Consider the following 24,040-nt stretch of genomic DNA (forward strand, 5'->3'; position numbering starts at 1 on the left):
TCTGCTAAGAAGTCCAGAACTGCCTGAACAGGGGCAGTAAAAGGATCAATATTTTGGGCCTTAGCCCAATAAGAGAAACTTTTCCATTTGCTTGTGTAAATCCTCCTGGTAGAGGAGTTTAGTGATGCTACTATGATATCTCTAACTGGGTTAGAGATCAAAGGAAGCCTGGCTAAGGAAGGAAGTGGAGCAACCATGCTGTGAGGTTGAGAGAAGGGATTGACCGGTGCAGCTGACCAGATTGGTGAATCAGTAGATCTGGCACTGGGTCCAGATGCCACGGCTGCACCAAAAGGTGATGATGGAGGAACGGGAACCAAACTTGTCGAGGCCAGTAAGGGGCAATGAGAATCAATTTGGCTCTCAAACGGTAGCTTTCTGGATCACCTGAGGGATCAGAGGAAAAGGAGGGAAGGCATAAAGAAGTCCCTGGGGCCAATCCTGGGTCAGAGCGTCTCTGGGGGGATGGCCTGATAGAGGGAAGAGGCTGAAGACGTCTGGACATTTGCTGTTTTGGGGAGTAGCAAAAAGATCGCAACATGGACGACCCCATTCCAGAAAAATCTCTTCCGCTATGGATTGCTTGAGAGACCACTCGTGAGGCATGAGAATAGCTCTGCTCAATCTGTCCGCTATAATGTTGGTTTTCCCAGGGATATGCATTGCTACCAGAAACCGATGAGAGGAGATCGCCCATTGCCATAGTCTGAGCGCTTCTCGACACAAGGGGTAGGACTTGGTTCCGCCCTGTTTGTTGATATACCAAACTACAGACATGTTGTCTGTGTGGACTGCAATTGTCCCTATGGGAAGAAAGTCGTTGAGGGCTTGCAACGTTAAAAGCACTGCTCTCATCTCCAGGACATTTATGTGCAGATGGTACTCGAGCGGTTGCCACGTCCCATGAACCATCCTGCCCTGATAATGACCCCCACCCGATCAGGAGGCATCCGTGGTGACAGTGGCTATCGGGGACGGAGGTACAAAGCACCTGCCTTGGTGAACCTGAGACGATGTGATCCACCAAGCAAGATGTTCTTTGCATGTTTGTGTCACCAGAATCTGGTGACGCATTGGGAGTTGCTGGTATGACCACTGTGTGAACAGCATCCACTGAAGGAGGCGCATGTAGAATCGAGCCAGGGGAAGAAGAGTGATGGCCGCAGCCATAAGACCTAACACCTTTAGAACCATTCTGGCCTGTACCTTCTTGCTGGCCAGAATGATCCTGACATGAGTCTGAATGTCTGAAACTCTTTGTTCTGTAAGGGTAGCTGACATCCGAACAGTGTTTAAGTTTGCGCCTATGAAGGTAATAGACTGGCAGGGCGATAAGGATGACTTTTCAGTAGTTGACTGAGATGCCCAAATGAGAACAAAGGTCTATTGTGTAATCCCTGGCTTGTATAAGCTGATGCCTGGTGGTGGCTGACAGGAGCCAGTCGTCGAGATACGGAAACACCTGGAATCCTTGACGTCTCAGGTGAGCCGTGACCACTGCCATGCATTTGGTGAACACTCTGGGGACCAAAGGGCAGGGCTCTGAACTGGAAATGACTGGACCCCAGCCGAAAGCGGAGAAATCTCCTGGAGCGTCTGTGAATTTTGATGTGATAGTACGCATCCTGAAGATCTATTGAGCACATCCAGTTGTCCTTCTGTAAGAAGGGTAGAATTGACTGAAGAGTGACCATTCGGAATCTTGTCTTCCTGACAGACTTGTTGAGTCTGCTGAGATCCAATATTGGTCTCCAGTCTCCCGTCTTTTTGGGGACCAAAAGAACCTTGAGTAGATTCCGGCTCTGAATGGTCTATTGTAACTGGCTGAATGGCTCTTTTGCAGTAGTTTTGCGATCTCTAACTCTGCAATGTCCCTTAGACCGGTGGTACATCTGGAAGGGAAGTTGAGGGAAGGACTTTCCTCGAAAGGAATTATGTAACCCTTGGATATGATCGACTGTACCCATCTGTCTTTTTTTTGAGTGAGGGAATGCCAGGCTTCTGGGTACAGTGATAATCTTCCCCCGACTGCCTCCAAGGAGGGACAGCCGGGCAACACCTCAGGGATGCTGAAAGGGCTTCTCAGGAAGAGACTCCCTGTTGCCCTGATTCTTGGACCCCTCTGCCTCTAGAGCGTCTGTTGTTGTTACCCCTCTGCCTCTAGGGGTAAACTGACCACGTGAATCCGCGTGACTCCTTGAGATTTACGGAACCACATCTTCCCACCCTTCTGTCCTTTGGGATAAGGCCTAGAAGGGGTGGAAAAACAGACTCCAACAGCAGAAAGAGTCTTGCCGTCCTGCTCACACCTGGTCAAGGTTTCCTTCACCTGAGGGCCAAACAAAGCTGACCCATCAAAGGGAGAATTTGTGAAGGACGCCTTAAAGGGATCCATAAAATCACATAGCCGCATCCAGGCTTGGCGTCTAAGAGCCACACCTGTGCCTCGGGCTCTACTCGCTCCATCAGCAGCATAAGATATTAGCCGCATGGAGGAGTTAGCAATGGAATTGAGGGTTCCTAGCTGCGAAGCAATCTTTTCTTGGGCCCCTGCAGCTGTAGGATCCTGAACTACTTCTCCCAGCTCCTTCAGGATATCTCTCTGGAGTCTGGTGAAGTGACAAAGATAATTCAGCGAACGCATAGCAAAGGTCGCTGAGGAAAACATCCGCTTGCACCTATCCATGGTCCTAGAGTCCTTATTAGGAGGATGGACGGGCACGGAAGGATCTGCAAGTTCCTTTTGGTGGCGCAGCCACCACCATGGCATCAGCGGGGACACCCTTTGTAAGGAATTGTTTGTCACTAGGGGCAGTTATAAATTTAGAAGGCCTCCTAGGGACTGGCTCTACAGAGCCAGGAGCTGTCCACGCCTTCGTGCTATAACCTGCATAAGGGGTCGAAGGCGGAGACACCCAGGGGGTGGCGGGCCGAGGTCCAAACGCCTCTAGGTATACTGACTCATCCTCAGAGGGATTGTTGGTGGTCCAGTTTCCCCTCTGTTTCAGAAGTTCTAGGATGTCTGAGAAGGAGACATCCTCAGAGGGGATCTAGGGATCCCTCTGACTCATCAAAGTCAGTATCCAGTGACAGACTCAGGGAGTCTACATGCTTCCTCTTACAAGTCCTCTTCCTAGGAGGATCTCCCGAAACATCAGGAGAATCCTCGGAAGAGGGGGAAATTCCCAATGGGGAAACCTGAGGCGGAGGATCTCTGGGTCCTGTAGCAAGAGAAGTGGCAGAGATGTCAACAGGTACAATAGAGGGAGGAGCTACGGGAAGAGACTGCTGACTGATACCAGTGGCCAGTACACTCTTCATCACCTCGAATGCTCCCCTCCCAGGCAGGTCCGAGAGACCCCGCTCCGAAGAGCTAGGAACCCCAGGGGCCACCGAAAAGGAAGTCTCCGAGGCAGATGTCGGAGCCGAGCTCACCAAGGCCGAGGCTCCAAGGGGAAGAGCGGGCTCGGACAAGGGTCCGATGCCACTCACCCCCTCGGAGGAGACCATGGAAGCCCGACCACCGAATCCCTCTAAGGAAGAGGAGATAAGAGTAGGGGCTGAAGGAACAGAAGGGGTATCCGTCCTCCAGCCGTAGCAGTAACCATGCCGAAGACTCCAACTCCAAGCTCTGGGGTAGAGTTGAAGGAGGAACTGTAACGGGGTGTGGACCAACAGTCGTCTGCTGAGACGGACTGTGTAGCATTTGGGCCAGTACCTGTGACTTGAGCAATCTACTGACCACTCTCTCTAGGTCATGGTCTGACAACCTGGATGACCTTGAAGATCGGCTCCGATGGCTCCGTTCCGATAGAAGAGGCGAGGCCGGAGCCGAAAGTATCGGCCCCAAGGAAGGAGACCTCGACCTCTTCCTGGAATGGGTCATCGGAGCCGATATTACCGATCCTGTTGGCACCGATTTCTCGGAGCCGGCAGAACGCCTCGATGTATCACCAAAGTAACGGTGTCGGAGCCGATCGGAGCCGACACCGATGCCTGTGCCACATGGGTGTCGGAGCCGATCGGAGCCGACACCGATGCCGTGCCACGTGGGTGTCGGAGCCGGTCGGAACCGACACCACAGTGGTCAGCAGATCGGCACCGATAGCCATCGGCCGAAGCAGTGGATCCAGAATCGGCTCCAGCCGGAGCTGACCGCGACCCTATACGAGTCGGAGCCGAGGCCACAGGCTTAGAAACAGAAGCCTGGGTCTTGGCAGATTTAGTTGATTTTGTGGGGCCGACTTAGCCGGAGAGCCCTCCGGCTTAAGAAGACCCCTGAGAATCAACTTATTCTCTCTCCTGCAGGACTCTCTGGCTGAAGGAGTGACAAATAGCACAGGAGTCCTGCAGGTGAAGAGGGCCTAAACAGTACAGGCAGAAGTGTGACCGTCTGTCAGAGACATCTTCTGACAGCACGAGTCACACTTCTTAAAACCTGAAACCCTCTCTTTAGACATGGTGCCTAACAAAACACACACACACCAGTCCAATTAAATTAAACTAATACCAAAAAGGTATTTAGTAAAAAATACCAACACACACACCCTAACAGGGGGGGGGAAGGAAATTAACTGACTAAAAAATTAAAAGAGACAGGGATTTCTGTCAGAAAAAGTTAAATTTAAAGTTAAACTATCAAAACAAATAGTTTTTAACTAAAAAGGGGCTTAAATGTCACAAATGTGAATTACTTACCAGGAGCTGGTAAAGAGAAAACTTCCCAAGCGAAGCGGCAAACGAGATCTGGGTACTTCCTGCCTTGCATCATGGGATATGGGGCTGCCTCGAGCTGGTAAAAGGAGTTCTCGAGCTAAAGCAAGTGCCGAGTCGGAGCCGAGGGATCGGCTCCGAACCCATCAAGCAAGAATGAAGGCGAGATTGACAACTTAACATCATTTAGTTCACACAAGTGGCAACAAAATTTATGTTGGTGCTAATACTGGCTGTTCAAAATATGGTCTCTTGGATGTTGACTTTGACTGCATAAGATAGTCTGTAGTATGTACAGCTCATGTCAGAAATGGAATCATCTGTTAAACCTGTTTTGGGTGCAATCACTGCATTTTTATTTATGCATCATATGTCTTTTATGCATCCCATGACCTCACTACAACACCAGCTCTGCAATCAGTATAACATCCCTCTCACCTCTGGTGTTATCTTTCTACTAACATCATGTGGATGAAACTATTTTTCTCTCAAGAACAAATGACAAAGTGTTCCATTTTTTATATTTACAGTATATTGGTTTCAGCTCTTTATAAAATTCTGAGAGTAGTGCAACAGCAAGGAGAAAGACAGAGGTGGGATACTAAATGTATCACCTCTGTCACATGGTTTCACTGTTGGGAGATTAACTGTTCAGCAATTCTAAAGTACAAATGATCATTCAAGAATGCACACTATTTTATTCCACTTGTAACTGTGCTCCCTTTTCTCCATAACATTCCATATACTTATGGAATACTTATTTTTATTATCCCCATTTATGTTATCTTATTATACAGTGGAGTAAATGGCAAAATTTCCGGTCCGCTCTGCACGGCACTATTTTGCTGTTCACTCCACTGTGGTGCAATCTCAGAATTGGTATATTTTAAGTTGCAGGTGATGGGGGGTGCAGGGGGGCTTGCTCCCCTGCATATGCATTCTAAACGTTTATTTCTTGTTTACGAGATTACGGAATCTAAAGATTCTGGTCTTCGGTACTCAGTCTCGGGATTCCGTAATTCGATATTTTGTAGTGATCCCATATATCTTTATATATATATATATATATATATATATATATATATATATATATATATATATATACACACACAAACATACATACATATTTATTTTTTTAACACATAACACACACACACACACACACACACACACAGACACACACAGACACACACACAGCACATTAAGCAGAAAATACCCCAATTTGGGCATCTCAAAAGGTGACAACTCTGACTGCATTAACTTTTGACCACTGACTTCACCTTCATTGGTGCCACAGGAACCTTCCCATGGTCTAGCTGTGTGCAAGGTTATAAAAGCAATATAATTACGCCTCTGTGCAAACAATAATGTAAGCTTCAACCACTCTAAGCTTACCATGCACTCTTTTCATGCAAATGACTCAAAGGCCTATTGTTTTTACTTCACAATAATTTCTTCACTATTTTCTTTACTTACCTGTCATTAGGTAATTCTTGTAAGTGCCGTTCAACTCTTCTATACAAAGGGTAAAGTCCTTCAATATCCATCATATCCAACCTCTGTACCTGAAGAATTTTGGAAAGAACACAGCCTTTTGGTAGCTCTGAATATTCACTTTTCCCTGCAATAAACAGCAAGAAAGAAACACACAAATATGTTTTTTGCCAGCATTTTCATTCAATATTATTGTTTGCTGCATCAATAAAAACAGTATTCTGGATAATCAAACCTTGAAATTCTACAATCAGGTTTAAATGAGGAAAGGCTACTCTTAAACTTCCTTTAGCCTATGGACCTGTGCCTGCATAGTGTGACACTAAGGAGTTATATTCTTGAATATTTCCCTAAAGAAGGCATTGTGCATAGTAGCCTAACCCAGATACCTGAAATACAAACCAGTGCTTTCTTAAAACGTCCACTTAACTCATCTCCCTTTGACAATTTACATGCATTAGCAGCCTACATTCATTCTACATATCCTGTAAGCTGTTCACATCTTTTGTGTCACCAAAGCACCTGAATTCTTACTTTATGCCCCACAGCTCATTAAAATTCAATACCTGCTACTTCTGTATCTTCGCAATAACTATGGAACCCATTTTTCTCACTACCCAGAAATGCTGGTTTAAAAAAATAAAAAAAAGAGGGTAATTTGTGGATGAATTAATGGGCATCTCTGAGACAGGGTTGACCAAAGTAAAAGAAAACCTGACTGAAGATTCTTCATAAAACTTCTATAATTTTCAATATTCTGGCAGCTTGGCATAATGCATCTGATTTGAAAAGTGATGGACAGTTTAGAGGACTTTGAGGTGATTATATCTAGACAGCTTTGATTAATGTCAGTAGTAGTAACATAAATTAAACCACATGACAGACAGTGGAATTGTTGGGGGACCATCAACGAAGCAAGATGGAAATAAATGAGAAACCAACATTGAAAGGATCCTTGACTGTCACCGCATGCTCAGTGCTATCCCCCTCAGCCAAGGGGTAGGGGGTCAGTTTTTGCTAAAAGGTGGACATGTATGCCAACATTAATGAGCCATTTGGAATCATTGCTTCAGGAGGTGGCAATAAGCAAACAAAAGCCCTATGATGGAGTTTAATTAAACTGACATTCAGCTGCCAAAGGCAGAGTGGCTGTTATACAATTTTAACATGCAGCTTACTAAGGAAGGTATACACTGAAGAAAGCAGCTAGACTTGAACCTTCCTCAAATTCTTTTGAATCACTTCTAGTTCTTCCAGGAAAAAGGTCCCAGTCTCAAAGATTTTCTTCTGTTTATTTGTCAAGATTACGTAATTCATACTGCAGAAAATCCTCCCAGTGACACTCTTACATGGCAGTTACCCATTACAGCAAGCAATTGTTTCAATAACTGGTAGTTCTTTAACACAATGCATTCTTTACAGAATTCACATTCTTCTGTGATAGTCGAAGATTAAAAAGAAGATATAAATGAAGTGACAAGTCTTTCTTGACAACCTTCTACCTGCAAATAAATACTGAATGAATAAGGTTACAAATGTTTTTCAGTAGAGTAATAATATAAACTGTTAGCAAAACTAATTAAAAACTTTTCCCACTGGAAAAGCAGGTAATACAAGAAAATCATGTTAACATCAGATGACCTCTTAACACTCTGAACTGAATTTCAAGTGCAGCTTCAAATAACTGAAGAGGCAGAGAAACTTGCACCAAATCATGAGTGCTAATTGTTCCCCACACAACTGCTAGAAAATGTTTCCTGCAGAGAACTCCCCGGTGTGTGTGTTGGGGAAAATAATTTTTCACTTCATGATACTCCCACATGCCAAAGATATGCAGTAGGTGGATTGGACACACTAAATTGTTTGTAAGTGCCAGTGTGTGTGTGTGTGTGTGTGTGTGTGTGTGTGTGTGTGTGTGTGTGTGAGTGGTACGGATGAACTACCACGGCAGGGATAGGCATCCGGTGGTGTAAACCTTGGCTCGAGATGACTGTTGCTGTTGAAAGCAACAAACCAACCCCATATACAAAATGGGAAAAAGGGGTTGAGGATGAATGGATGGATAAATAAACATGCTGCTATGTGAGCGCCTGTAAAAAGACATGAGTTACTTACTTAAAAAGCTTCATAAGGCATTATTCATCCTCTTCAACCAGTAAGACTAGTTGCTCCAGGTACTTGTCAGTTCAGCTCAGCACGCACGTTTCTCAGGCTTTAGGTCTTCTTCTATAATGCTGTGCAATTCCCCTCTTTCTTTCAGAACTGTGAATGTCCCTGAACAATGACAATACACACAGCACACAACTAATATCCTGAGATTGCTTAAGGGTCCCCAACTGCTAAGGGCGATGAAGATAGTATAGGATTTCAAAAACTGGATAAACATGAATTATAAGGATATATAATTATGGTAATTTAAGTGCTAAATACACAACTTTCATATCTTACATGGCACAGTCTGTCTACCTCAACAAAAGGACAGAGTCCCCAACTATTCTTCTTGGATGGCATCATTGCAGAATGCCTCAGACAGCTGTGGAACCAAAGACAAACAAACCTGGAGATCATGTCTTGCTCACAGTGTCCTGCAAAGGTATGCAGGGAAACCCAAGATGCAGCAGCATAATCATCATCAGAGGTGTTTCAGAAGAACGTAAGAAAATGTGCTTTAGGTTTGGTAGATAAGACTTTGCTGCATCTGTGGTAAAACACATAATACAGTCAGAAAGCCACCTGGGCAACGTGATTTTAGATGCAGTTTCTTTTGTTTTAGTTCCCACAGTTCCATTTTTTTTTTTTTTACAAGAAACATCTTTATTAAATTATCCCTTATGACACAGGCAATCATACATTTATATATATACATATATATTGCAGCGGTAGCATTGTTGCCTCACAGCAAGAGGTTCTCCCGTTCAATTCTCGGCTGGAGTGTGGGGAGTGCCTTCTGTGTGGAGTCTGCATGTCCTCCCCGCAGTTGAGTGGCGTTCTGAAAGACATGCGTGAATGGGCGTGCCTTCGTTGAAGGTTGGGCATCGAGCTGGCAACTCGGCACTGTAAAAATCTACTGCCAATCATTAATGGACCAGAGTTCTGCTGTGGCGACCCCTAACCGGGAAAAGCCGAAAGACAAACAATGACAACAAAATTGACACAATCCCAGCTGCAAGCATTTTACATCACAAACCATACTGACACAATTTTAGCTGCAAACATTACATATCACTTATAATCTACCCAGTCACTGTCAAATACTGCATAGCTCATTCAAGTCCTGCTGTCTTTTAAACCTCATTCCTCCCCTGTATGCATTGTTCCCACAATTCTCATTTTTTCCTATGTAATCTGCTCCTACCCTTTTCTAAAGATCACAATTCCAGTTGTTTTATCTCTGTTACTATATTCACTACTTCTAGTACAGTTGGCTTAGACCTAGATTTCCATTTTCTAGTAACTGCTTTTTTGGCAGCAACCATAATTAGACTCAGCAAGGCCTTACTACATCTAGGCAATTCTAATTCTGTATCATAGCTCAGAAAAATAATTTCCCTACTTAAGTCAATTTGCTCACCCAACATCTCTGACAGAGCAGTTTGGAGGGAATCTTTAAAGTTGGCCAACTCATTACACTCCCAGAAAATATGTTCACAATTACCTCGTTCTTCCACATCTCACCTCCAACACTTGCTGTCTACCTAGGAAAAATTCTCTGGAGTCTACTTGGGGTATAAAAATATCTATGTAAACATTTTTTTAAACTCCACTTTAATTTTATCCCACTCTCTAGTTATATTTATAGAAGAAATTTCTATCTTCTCTAATAGCTCCTAAATAATTTCTACTACCCATTCCTTAAAACGCATTACAGCAGATTGCACCTCCAGGTGATTCTGTAGTTACCTCCTACTGTGACTCTAGGCTTCAAATATTGCTTGTTCATATTAATTCCAAAACCATGCTACTTACATGGTATCAGAATATTTTATCTTGAAGCATAGATGATAGCAAACACAACTGTACTGATATTTGACCTCCGTCAATGAGTATTTGTTAGAACTGTATGGTGATGACTATTTTTTTCAAGGCTCAAACCACACCCACTGGGAGTTAAATGCACATATTCAAACGAACTGTACTGGAAGGAATGAGCTAAATTCCTCTATTCTCAACAGACAGGAGGGAAAGCACCATGGTCTCATTTTTATTTCATTACACTGTGTTTTTATTTTAGTTACTACTGGAGCATGATCTGATACAGTCATCGGGTGCATATCAAGACCTTCAATTAAATGCATATGTTCCCGTGACATGCAAATTCTATCTATCCTATATTCACTCTGAATTCCTAGTACTAAGGTCACACCTTCCATGCCAAATATATTCAAACATTTCTTCAAAAGTCTACCCTTATTTGTTATACTTTCCCTTCTGGATCCCCGACACATCTTCACTGCTGCAAATCAAATTCCGCTCCCCAAGTACAAGTAATATTCCTTCCTGAAAGATTACTTTCTCCTAGAATTTTCTTGCGCCCCATTATAGCAGTTTTAAGTGGAATATAAATACATGCTAATGTAATCCTCCTCCCTTGCCAGTAGCCTCTTAGTACTACAAATCTAAAACCTGTCTTCTTCTATTGAAGTTCCTCTTTTAATTAATGTAATCCGAGACCTGGGGAACCCAAGTCGATAGTGACCTCTCATTTGACACCCACGTTGCCAAAGTGGTTAGAAAGACTTTCTACCTTGCCCACCTTATCATGAAGGGATTCACATCCAGATCAAAGGAGGTCATTGTACCCCTATACTCCTCCCTTATCAGACCCATGATTGAGTACAATGCCTCATTTGGTATGTACCTCACCCGGCACTTGCAACAGCTAGAGAGACCCCAAAAGTACCTCACCAAGAGGATCAAGGGTCTCCAACATATGTCATATGCTACCAGACTAAAGAAACTCCAGCTCTATTCAGTAGCATACTGCCTGCTCAGAGGTGATCTGTGCCTGACGTACAATGCCATGTCCAATCAGGAATTGATGGACATGCTCCACCTCAAAAAATCCAAATCCATCAGAACCACGAGAGCTAAAGATTTAAACCTCAGCACAAATATGAATAGGACATGCTGGAGGGACAGATTCATAACTCAGAGGCTTCCCATACTCTGGAACAGAATCCCAGTTCATGTTAGGCAGAGCCCCTCACTGACTCTCTTCAAGAGAAATCTTGACGAGTGGATGGGAGATTGTAGGTTTACCCCAGGGGTCATCTCTGTGTCACTACTAGACAGAGACACAGTAAACTAATTCTATTATGTAAGGGGGTCTTCATTGTGTCACTGCTAGACAGAGGCATAGTATTCTAAATCTATACTGTACACTTTTGTACCACTACATGGGGTGGCGAAAGCCACATCACTATGGCTAGGCTTATAAATGCCCCAGGGCAGATAGCCTAGTACCAAACTATGAAACTATGCAAGTACTCATTTCTTTTGTCCCACGTATTCAGCTTAATAACCATACTGTAAACTTTTCTTTATCAAATTCACATGTTAATTTTTTTCCACGTGCTTCTTCTGTAGCATAGCCATTTATATTCTACATTTTTTAATATTAGTTCACTACTGTTTTTTTGTATTCATTTGTTTGACCACTGACATTTAAAGACATCACAGAAAGCATCACTGTATTAAAAAGTTACTATTCTCACTTTTATTTATAACAGCTTTTTTGTTAAATGTATTTCTAGCTTTTGTGTTACATGCATACACTCTTTGGCAGGTTGAACTTTTATACAGTTTTTTCTTGTTAAATCCATTTGAGCCTGTGTCACATCTTACAAAATTGTTGTTTTATTGAAAGCCCTCAAAACAAACTCGAGCTAGGCACTACCCATAATGCACCCCTCTAAATTACCTCAGATCGATTTTGCCTAAATTAGTGGCAGACAGATCGTAAATAATAAACAATAGGAGACCAGATCAGAGTCCCTATTATGAAGCCAGTCTCTGAAAAATTTGATCCACTAAGAGTTTCAGGCTGGGGAAAGGAGGGGGGAATGTCAATTTTAGTGAAAATCGACAACACAGATGGAACTGTATAAATGTTCAACCTGCCTCTGATGAAGATTATGTTGTCAATCTTCACATAATCCTGGACTGTGGGGAAGAGTCCCTAGCTACCTGAATCTTGGGAGGCCTCACGGAAGAATATTCCTAAGCATCATCGAACCAAATGATGCACATCCCCTAGAGACTCGGTCCAGTTTGTAATAACTGATAAAAAATATGAGGAGATGACCATGTGGCTGCTACAGACATGTCATCTAAAGAAGCTCTGGCATTAAATAATGCAGAAGCTGCTACAGCTCTATTTGAGTGAGCTTTCACAGGGCATGGTGATGAAGTCCCTTTGAATGACTATCCAAATAACCTTTTCTTGAGCCACAACACAATGAGAAGCTTGACCTTTTATTAAACACACTGAACTAAAGAACAAAAACAATAAAACATCCAGTAAGCGCTTTCACATTCTCTGGAATGCTTCATCAGACTGTTAAAAAAGCCAAGCCATTTCTACATTTAAATACCTTTGCTGTTACTTCATCAGCCAATCATTATTGTTCCTTACTTGATGACATCAGTGCTTAATTGATTAAAAAATTTAACTAAAAAATTGCTGGCTGAAATTCATGTTCAAAACCTCTGTGATTCTTTATATTAAAAACAAATATTTAATTTATAATAGATGCTTCAACCTCATGCAGCTTAAGAACATATATACATATCTCAAACTATATGTTCCACTATTTAAAAAATGTGCTTATGTACAAATGTATACTATAAAAATATAAAATATATCAAATATATATGTTGTTTATTAATAGATTTGTGAGCCATCCTGAAAAACGCTAGACTAATAGCTTATAAACAATGTTAATGCTTGTTGTCCGTTGCTATCAAGAACGGTTTCATGGACACCCTGTTATTCAAACTAGATAGTCTATCTGCTTGTAGCCTCATGATCCACGTTGTCTCTCTCTGTTCATTGTAGTTTCTATGATCACCTAGCCTACTGTTCTTGTATACAAACTCAATCACAGTAAATTTAAAACCATGTGCACTCCCCTTCATTTATAACATGTCTAGCTAGGGCATTGCTGTCATCCTCCCTGTTTATAGCATAGACATGTTCTCTAACTCTTTCTCGAAGGGTCCTATTTGTCTTTCCTACATAAAAATGACTACATTTTGTGCATACCGCTAGGTATATTAAATCCCGTGACTTGCAGTCTGCATAAATTGAAAAATTATACGGTCTTCCACTGTCAGGATGGACAAAACTATTGCTATTAGACATGTAACTGCACTGGTAAACATGTCCTACAGAAACATTTCCTTCAGAAAACGAATAATGTAAGAATTCTGAATCAAGATGTACGCAGGAAAGAAACAAATGTTGTTAGTGCATCTCCTACTACTTCTACAGAGGGTTTTTTTTTCATCTTTCCCCTTACCCATACGGCTGAACATGAAAACATCATGGTCACCATTACAGGGATCCAAGAAACGCAAATTTCCCGAAGAGAGACTGGAGTTTCAGAAAAAAGTGCTGAAACCTGTAAGTCAGACTTAGTTATTAACATTTCTGGTTATCATTTAACATCGTCAGAAAGAAGCCTTTTAAATAGAGGCTTATCTTTTACTCCAGTGAAAGATGTTGACTTTACTGATATGCTAATTGATTTAAAAATGTTTACTAGAAATATAAATCTTAAAATGTTATATGGAGACAACATATGTGAGAATGTTAACAGAATTTTCAAGAAGCCATCAACTTTTATTCCTCAGATGCACCCTTTAGTAGAGTTGTTTGAGAAAGCACGTGAGAGAGACCTATTGAAGTTATATGATAATAAAGAAGCTAAAGTCAAACGTAATTTTTACAATCTGAATAGCGATGAACAACAAGCCTTAAAGAATTTACAGGAAAACAAGGGGTTTGTCATTAGAAATGCTGACAAAGGGGGCGCTGTAGTAGTATTAGATACTGAGATGTATAAATCCAAGATTCAGATTCTTTTGAATGATAGTGAGACATACACGAATATTGATGGTGTGAAGCTTAACAAAGTTATTAATGGAGTACATGATGAACTATATGACTTATGTGCAGTGATAAAGTCAGATCTTTATAAATATTTTTTAATAGAGAAACCCACTATATCGACTTTTAGGGGATTACCTAAAGTCCATAAGAACATTGAAAGTCCACCCTTGAGACCTGTAATTTCGAGCAAGGGATGGTTAACAGAAACACTATATATTTGTAGAAACAACTAAGAAGCATAGTGGAACAAACTCCTACAGTAGTAAGGGACACACAACAATTTCTGGAAAGCCTTACAGACTATATACCTAGTGATATAGAGACAGAATACATGGTGACTTTGGATGTAACATCATTATTTACATCTATTCCTAATTATACAGGGGTGGACTACATGAGGCTGTTCTTGATTGAGAAAGATATGCCAAGAGAACTTATAATAAGATGTGCTTTACTAATGGATTTGGTTTTAAAAAATAATGTGTTTGCATATGAAAACCAATATTTTATCCAACAGAAAGGAGTGACAATGGGCACTCCTTGTGCAAATTCATACGAAAACATAGTTATGGCATATTGGGAATACACCTATTTTATACGTTGTCCATATTATGAGACGAATATGTTATTATATAAAAGGTTTGTTGATGATGTTTATTTAATATGGAAAGGTGATGAGCAGACACTAAAAGAGTTCATTCAATATGTAAATGGCACCACAAGTTTCCTGTCTTTCACAGGGGAATGGTCACTACACGAAATTGAATTTTTGGATGTCATACTACTGAAAGAAGGCAACACTGTACAAACACAGTTATTCAGAAAAGAATGTACAAGAAATTATTTGCTACATCGCACTAGAATGCACCCCCACATATTTATCGCAATATAGTAAAGGTCAAGCACTTAGGGTCTCTAGACTCACCACAGATGAGACTAGGTTTCAGGGAACCATAGAGACCTTATCTAATGAATTCAAAGAGAGAGTGTATACATCAGAAGAAAGGAGTTTGCATCAGGAAGAGGTTGTAGATAGGAGAGTAAGTGGAAAACCCTACATATACAGAGGTAGACAGACTAAAATGAAAGAAGAGCCTTGTTCAGGCCACAACAGCCAGTAATACCATATACAAATAATAATAAGATGATTAGGGAGATCTTCCACAGAAATTGGAATATTCTCACAATAGATGATGACATACAGCGACTTGTGGGTGATAAACAGAGATTTACTTACAAGAATACAAAATCACTCAAACCACTATTATGTTATGAGAGAAATACTAAACTGGAGTTAACATCTGATAGAATAGGGACCTATGCTTGTAGGACATGTAACCAGTGCAGTTACATGTCAAACAGCAATAGTTTTGACCATCCTTACAGTGGAAGACTGTATAATTTTTCATTTTATGCAGACTGCAAGCACGGGATTTAATATACCTAGCGGTCTGCACAAAATGTAGTCATTTTTATGTAGGAAAGACAAATAGGACCCTTTCAGAAAGTTAGAGAACATGTCTATGTATAAACAGGGAAGATGACAGCAATGCCCTAGCTAGACATGTTATAAATGGAGTACACATGGTTTTAAATTTACTGTGATTGAGTTTGTATACAAGAACATTAGGCTAGGTGATCATAGAAACTACACTGAACAGAGAGAGACAAGGTGGATCATGAGGCTACAAGCAGATAGACTATCTGGTTTGAATGACAGGGTGTCCATGAAACCGTTCTTGATAGCAAGGGACAACAAGCATTAACACTGTTTATAAGCTATTAGTCTAGCGTTTTTCAGGATGGCTCACGAATCTATTAATAAACAACATACATATTTGATATATTTTATATTTTTATAGTATACATTTATACATAAGCACATGTTTTTTAAATTGTGGAACATATAATTTGAGATATTTATATATGTTTTTAAGCTGCATGAGATTGAACCATCTACTATAAATTAAATATTTGTTTTTAATATAAAGAATCACAGAGGTTTTGAACATGAATTTCAGCCGGCAATTTTTTAGTTAAATTTTTTAATCAATTAAACACTGATTTCATCAAGTAAGGAACAATAATGATTGGTTGATGAAGTAACAGCAAAGGTATTTAAATGTAGAAATGGCTTAGCTTTTTTAACAGTCTGATGAAGCATTCGCGAGAATGTGAAAGCGCTTACTGGATGTTTTATTGTTTTTGTTATTTAGTTCAGTGTGTTTAATAAAAGGTCAAGCTTCTTATTGTCGTGTTGTGCCTCAAGAAAAGGTTATTTGGATTTTGAAACTACATTTTGCTTGAGACACTTTACCCTTTGTGGTTGATTCGTTTTGCTTAAAGGTGATACTATCTCTGAACCATTTAGCTAAAGTAACCTTGGAAACTGGGTTACCCAAGGAAAGAGAGGAAAAGGCAACAAATAGTTGGTCAGATTTTCTGAAATCCTTTGTTCTGTGAAGATAAAAACTTAACTGCTTGTGAATGACTAATAATTGCAGACAGTACTCTCCCTTGTTGGAGATATTAGGGAAAAAGACTGGTAGGCGCAAGGTTTGATTGATATTAGATTCTGAAACCATCTTTGGCAAGAATTAAGGATTAGTCCTGAAGGAATCCCTGTCCTTGTGAAATATTATAGAGGGGGGGTTGCAGGACAAGGCTTGAATTTCCAATATTCTTCTTGCGGAAGTTATGGCTTATAAAAACAAAGTTTTCCAGGTCAGAAATTTTAAGTTACAAGTAGCCGATGGTTCAAAAGGGGAAAGAATAAGAGACTGTAGAACTGAGGGTAAATCCCATGAAGCACTGGGCTCTTTAAATGGAGGCCCTAACATTAAGATTCCCTTCAAAAAAGCTTTACAAAGCTTATGTGACAAGTGAAGAACCATCTAAGCCAATACAGAAATTAGATCTTGCGGCTAGATGGACCTGTATGGTGGAGGCTGAAGAGCCAGTTTGATAAAGAACAGACAGAAAATCCAATACTTATGCACAGGAGCTGTATAATGGTCCAGATCATTGTTAAGAGCCCGTCTAGCAATTTTTTTCCCTCTGGTACAGTTTCCTAGCAGAAGTTTTGTGATGGGCCAAAATGATTTGATGGATGGTTGGTGGAAAGAGAAGAATGCCTGGCAATCATGGGAATGAGAGAAGCCATGGAGTGAGCTTGAGAAGTTGGAGATTCAGAGGAATCATACTTTCTTGAGGAGATAACAGATCTGGAGCTGGATCCAGAATCCAAGTTTTCCGAAGTAGACAAGCCATATGAAGGGAAACCAAACCTGTCGAGGCCAGAATGGAGCAATGAGGATTACTGTGTTCTCTGACCTTTTGGCTTTCTTTAGAAACTGGGATATCAGAGGAGTTGGGGAAAGGCATATAGTAGACCGGGGGACCAATCATAGAGAACAGCGTCTCTGAGTGACTCCCCCACAGTGGTATTAGGGCAAAGTAAATGCTGCACTTGTTGTTCAAGGGGGACAGGAACAGATTGTAGCAAGGCCGATCCCAGTGGCAGAATATCTTTTCCATCACCACAGGATCGATAGACCACTCGTTAGGCATTAGAATAATTCTGTTCAGTTTGTCTGCCATCACGTTAAAATTCCCCCGGAATGTGCATTACCATGAGAAAGCGGTTGGAAGAAATCACCCATTGCCAAACTTTGAGAGCTTTTTGACAAGGTGGGTAAGATTTGTTTCCCCCTTGTTTGATGATGTACCAGACCACCGACATGTCTGTCTGAATTGCCACTGTTCCCAAGAAAAGGGCATCTTGAAATGCTTGCAATGCCAAGAACACCACCCTCATCTCTAGAACACAGATGTGCAAATTGGCCTCCGGTTGGGATGAAGTGCCTTGGACACTCCTCCCACATATCACCCCCACCCTATCTGGGAAGTATCTGTGGTCACTATGGCTTGGGGCTCTGGAAGGATGATGGGATGGCCTGTAAGAATATCGTTGGAATGGAGCCACCAAGACAGGTCTTGTTTGCAGCAATTGGTGATTAAGATGCAGTATGGCATCAGCTGATTCATTAATGACCATTGGGAGGCTAGAAGCCATTGAAGAATCCAAATGTGATATCTGGCTAAGGGAACTAGAGTTATAGAGGCTGCCATCAAGCCCAGCACCTAAAGGATGAGCCTGGCTGGAACACATTTTGTTGTGATCTGATCTTTTGAAGCCTGTCTACTGGGAGTGAAACAATTTCCATTAACAGTATTTATTAGGGCTCTGACGAATTCCAATTATTGAGTAGGTTAAATATTTGACTTTTCGTAATTTACTGAAATGCCCAATGAAGCACAAAGATGCAGGGTGTAATCTCTTGTCCATTCTAGTTGACTCCTGGTGGTAGAGGTAAAGAGCCAGTTGTCGAGATAAGGAAAATGTCGAAATCCCTACAGTCTGAGGTAAGCTGCTACCACTGCCATGCATTTGGTAAACACCCTAGGGGCTGTGGAGAGACCAAAGGGCAGTGCTCTGAACTAGAAATGACTGGTTCCCAGCTGGAAGTGCAGGAATCTCCTGGAGCATTTGCCCATTTTTATATGGTAATACACATCCTGAAGATCTACAGAGCACATCTAATCATCTTTTTCCATTGTTACTTCCCCTTCTGCCCCAGGGAAAGTCTTTGCTATGAGAGTCCTAAAAAGGCCCTTAGGACTTTTTGAACCATAATCTCCCACTTCTCTGTTTCCTGGAGTAGGTCTGTTGAGGAGTGGAGAAGTGTATGCCCATGGCTGAAAGAGTCTTCCCCATCTTTCTCACATCTGGCTAGTGTGTCTTTTACTTTGGGGTCCAAAAAGGGATGTTCTGTCAAAAGGAAAGTTGATGAACGAAGACTTAAATGGCTCCACCAAGAAGTCACACAAGTGCATCCAGGAGTGTCGCCTAATGGCTACACCTGAACCTACTTCCTCTTGTCATCCCTTCGGCTACGTGGGCAATTAGCCTCATGGACGAGACAGAAATTGCTTTGAAGGTGGTGAGCAGAGAGGTAACTATCTCGTACCCCTTTGGCTACTGCTCCTGTGAGAATATCTGACAGCTCTTTGATAAAATCTCTCTGCAACCTCTTAAAAAGTGTGCCATGTAGTTCAAAGATGACTCCTTGTTAGGAGGATGGATAGTAGGACTTTCCATGTTAGGAGGATGGATAGTAGGACTTTCCTCTGCAAGTCCCTTCTTTGTGGCTGCCGCTATCACCATGCTGTCTAAGGGGATCCCTTAGCCCAATGCTGTTCTTCCTTCAGGGCAGAAAGGATCCTATCAGGCCTCTTGGGATCAGCTAGATGGAATCGGGAATCTTCCAGGCCCGCTGCGCGATCAATTTAATGAGCTCGTCAGCAGGCAGAGAGATTCAAGTGGTAGAAAGTCGGGCACGAAAAGCCTCCACCATATACAGACTCCTCAGAGGAAGAATGGAGGGAAGACCAGCCACCCCTCTGTTTCAGGATTTCCAGGATGTCCCCGAAGAAAACATCAAGGGGAACCTTCCCCTCAAAATCTGTATCCACAGTGAAAGACTCCTCCGGAGAGTTTAAGTGCTTCCTCTTGCACTTTTTCTTCACAGGTACTTTCTCGGGGGATGTTCCGGGGAAGTATTCAAAGAGCAAACCACCAAGATGGGTCTCTCCTAAAGCTTTTGTGCACTCTGTCCCAGGGATGAGGATGATGGTAGCTCTGGCCCAGACAGGGATGGCAAGGACTGGGAGTTCACAATGAATAAGGCATTCTCCATGATCCAGAAGTCTTTCCCCTCCATAGAGAGATGGCAGCCCAGAAAAGAAACAGACTCCTTCAGAACCATGGTCCCACCCTGCATCAAGGAGGTGGTTTCCTAAGCAGAAGCCTGGGTCAAGCCAAAGAAAGCTGAAGCACCAAGGGGCATGGAGGTTTGAGAAAAAAAAAGTCAAACTCTGCCCCTTGGAATTGGCAACAAAGTCCCGACCTCAGGAGACCTCCTGTTTTGATAAACTGAAGGAGCTCAGGGCAATTCTCAGTTCCCTCATGGACAAAGCACATTAATTCTTCTTTTGCCCTACTCAACTTGTTTTTATTGCATTGCCTACATTTCTTAAAATTGAACAAGGAGAAAGAGACGGGAGAAAGAAAAAAAAAACAGGAACACCTGTTTACAATAGTATCCTCATTACACTTAAAATAACTGAGAAAACTTGTTTTATGGCATGCAAATAAAATCATGCACTACAAAAACAGTACTATTAAAAAAAACATTTTATTTACAGTTAACTTTCTCCCTCATCTTCCCCTTGGCCCCATGTATTTTTCTGAAGATTAATGGCATGAAGTAGGGCATATGCTTTAGAGTCACCCACAAGTCCAACAAAGTCCTAAAAAATCCAGTATTTCCAGATTTTCTTATTCTGTTATATTTTGCAACTAAATGTGGGATTACAAAACAATGATGTCACTTTCCAAGTTACTGGTTTTATTTCTGTTCATCTCTATCTCCAAATACTCTTGATTCTTCTAGTCAACTCTCATACTCCCTTCTCTATAGCATTTACACTGAAACATTAGAAAACGTTTCACTGGCACAGTCTCCTGTGGTCTTTATTACCAGAAGAACAAGGAAGAGAATCTCCTTCTGTTTCACAGCTCACTTTTTGTTGGACAAACTTGTGTATTTCCTCTTCAGCATGCACTTCATCAGAAAAGGATTCTGTCCCTCCAGGAAAGGATATTTTGAAGTTAGCTGGGTACAACAGCTTGATGAATAGTGGAATAAATGTACTCTTCTTCTGTCTGGTGCACAATGAATAATCATTTCCACAAACACTCTGGTTAATAGGTTCGTACTAGGCTATCAGCCCTAGGGCCTATACAAGCCCAGCCAAAACAATTCCCTGGCTATTTCTTCCCACACTATTTACTTCCCTGGACCCCTGTCTAGCAGGGCGACTGACGTGATACCCGGGGTGAATTTCCTTTCTCCCATCCAATCGTCAAGGTTCCTTTTGAAGAGGGCCAAAGTGGCACTCTGCTTGACATGTATGGGCAATCTATTCCAGAGTCTGGGGAGTCTCTGCTGTCTCCCAGTTTTAGTACTTTGTCATTCTGCCACATTTTGTCAGAATCAACTCCTGCTGGTGGTGGGATTGCATCAATACTATTAAAAACCTAGGTTGTTTTCTCATAGCCACCTTTGGAGTATACACACAATGTGCCGTTTCAATTAACATCTCCTGCTGTGGAATACCAGTCCAGCTGCTTATTTGTGCTTTCATAAAATTAATGCAGTCTGTTCCCTCCAGCTTCTCCGGTACAGCTGAAAATCTCAGGTGTTCTCTACATGCTCTGTATTTTAATTGTTTCTGTTTTTTGAAACATCTCTTCTTAAGCAGTCTCATTAAGCAAGCCTTTTCTTCATTTCAACCTCTTGATTTTTGTAGTTCATCAACCCATCTGAACATCTGTCGAAAGCTTCTACCATTTTTCCCAGCCTTTTGTTTGATAAATTGAGAGAAGTTGGATTAAAAATTAACAAAAATGTAAGGGTTTTGAAGATAAGCAGATAGAAGGAATAAAATTTGAAAAGTAAAAAAAAAAAAGACATCAGTACTAGGAATTGATTTTGGAGAGGATGACATATTCAAAGAACAATGGCAGAAAGTCTTGAAAGATTTAAAAGGATTTAGTATTATGTGGGTTAGGTATAGATTACCCTTTAATGAAAAATACATTTCATAAATAAAATATGAAAGGGAAAATTGTCAAATATAGTTAGGGTATACATGATACCAAGAGAGAGAAAATGTTTATTGAAATTATGTTTCAATTTATTTGGGGGTCTAGATTAAATCCACTGAAAAGAGGAGTATTTTATATGGAAAAGGAGAAAGGGGGTCTAGGTTTAATAACTCCAACAGTATTGAGAGCTTAAAGAAAGAAACTGACCATAACCAAGCACTTTAATCAAACAACTGACTGAAATAAGTAAAACAAAAAAAATAAATATACAAAACGATACGCAAGAACGGAGGGCCTTCGTCTAGCTATATGTCAAGAGACTTCATTAGAGTTAATGTAGTCATTAAAAACTGGTGTTTTAATAACATGAACCCACCAATAGAAAAACAGATTCAATAATAAATTGTGTTTTAAAAGGAATGTGAATAAGATAAACACATTCACCCAATCATTATACATTACTGAATAAAAACATTTTAAATATTGCATACTCTTTTCAGCATACCTGTATGAAATGATGTTAATAAAAATAATATGCATATGCACATTTAAATGTGCTGAATGTAAATGTATGTTAAGTATAAATATAATTAAATGTATATTAAATAAATATAAATATATAAATCAATGGGTATATAGGTTCATAGGTTTATACTAGGCTATCTGCCCTAAGGCATTTATAAGCCTAGCCCAAAGTTTTGTGGCTTACGCCACCCCTTATGTTAAAAAATACTGTGCCCATTAGTTTGTTGTGCCTCTGTCCAGCAGTGACACAGAGATGATTCCCGGGGTGAACCTACGATCTCCCATCCACCGGTCAAGATTTCTCTTGAACAGAGCCAGCGAGGTGCTCTGCCTCACATGGACCGGGATTTTATTCCACAGCATAGGGAGTCTCTGGGTGACAAATCTATCCCTCCAGCATGTCCTATTTATATCCGTGCTAAGGTTTAAGTCGCTTGCTCTAGTGGATCTGGTAGATTTGGATTTTTGAGGTGGAGCATGTCCATTAATTCCGGGTTGGACATGGCCTTGTATGTCAGGCACAGGTCACCTCTGAGCAGGCGGTAGGCGACTGAATAGAGCTGGAGTTTCTTCAGTCTGGCAGCATATGACAGATTTTGGAGTCCCTTTATCCTTTTGGTGAGGAACTTTTGGGGTCTCTCCAATTGCTGCAGGTGTCGGGTGAGATACATCCCGAATGGGGCATTGTACTCTATCATTGGTCTGATAAGTGAAGAGTACAGGGGAACAATGACCTCACTTGATCTGGATGTGAATCCCTTCATGATCAGGTGAGCAATGTAGAAGATCTTTCTAACCACTTTAGCAATGTGAGTGTCAAAAGAAAGGCCACTGTCAACGTGGGTCCCCAGGTCCCCGATAACCTCTTCTGTGCTTAATGGATTGCCACCTATATGGTAGCTTGGGGTTACCTTGTTTTTCCCGAAGGGTATGACTATACATTTTTTGGCATTTAACTTCAGGCCATGGCTCTGGCACCAGTTATCAGTTTCCGTGAGACCCCTCTGAAGGATATCTGTGTCCGATGTACTTTCCACTATGGCGTCCAGTTTGCAGTCATCTGCAAACTTTGTCAGCCATAGTCCTCCTATGTTTGCACTTCTGAGAAGTAGATGCCGAACAACAGGGGGCCAAGGACTGAGCCCTGTGGGGCACCACTTGTGACCGGCTTGGAGTCTGACATGGCGCCAGCAACTCTAACCCTGTGGGTTCTGTCCTTTAGCCAGTTTGCAACCCATCTTGTGACATATGGGTTTACATTTAAGTTGGTAAGTTTCTCTATAATACCCAAGTGGGGTATTGTGTCGAAAGCTTTTGCAAGGTCAAGGTAGGCTGTATGGACTGCCTTTCCCTCATCAATGGCCTTGGTGACTGTTTCGAAGAAGTCGACCAAGTTCAAAAGGCATGATCTGCCCTTGACAAAGCCAAACTGGGTCGGGTCCAATGTCTGCAAGTCCCCTATG

The 24,040-nt window shown here is 41.5% G+C and overlaps 1 protein-coding gene across 1 annotated transcript in view; it reads right to left on the minus strand.

Annotated features, from left to right (window-relative positions):
- Positions 1-24,040, minus strand: part of IPPK (inositol-pentakisphosphate 2-kinase) — an 828,159-nt gene that overhangs the window by 333,824 nt on the left and 470,295 nt on the right. Inside the window, exon 10 of the mRNA XM_044077413.1 lies at positions 6,190-6,334. Within this exon, the coding sequence (XP_043933348.1) occupies positions 6,190-6,334 (145 nt within the window). The remainder of the gene's footprint in view (positions 1-6,189; positions 6,335-24,040) is intronic.

Source organism: Protopterus annectens, chromosome 7.part0 (assembly GCF_019279795.1).
Source record: "Protopterus annectens isolate FY-2018-M chromosome 7.part0, PAN1.0, whole genome shotgun sequence".
NCBI lineage: Eukaryota > Metazoa > Chordata > Ceratodontiformes > Protopteridae > Protopterus > Protopterus annectens.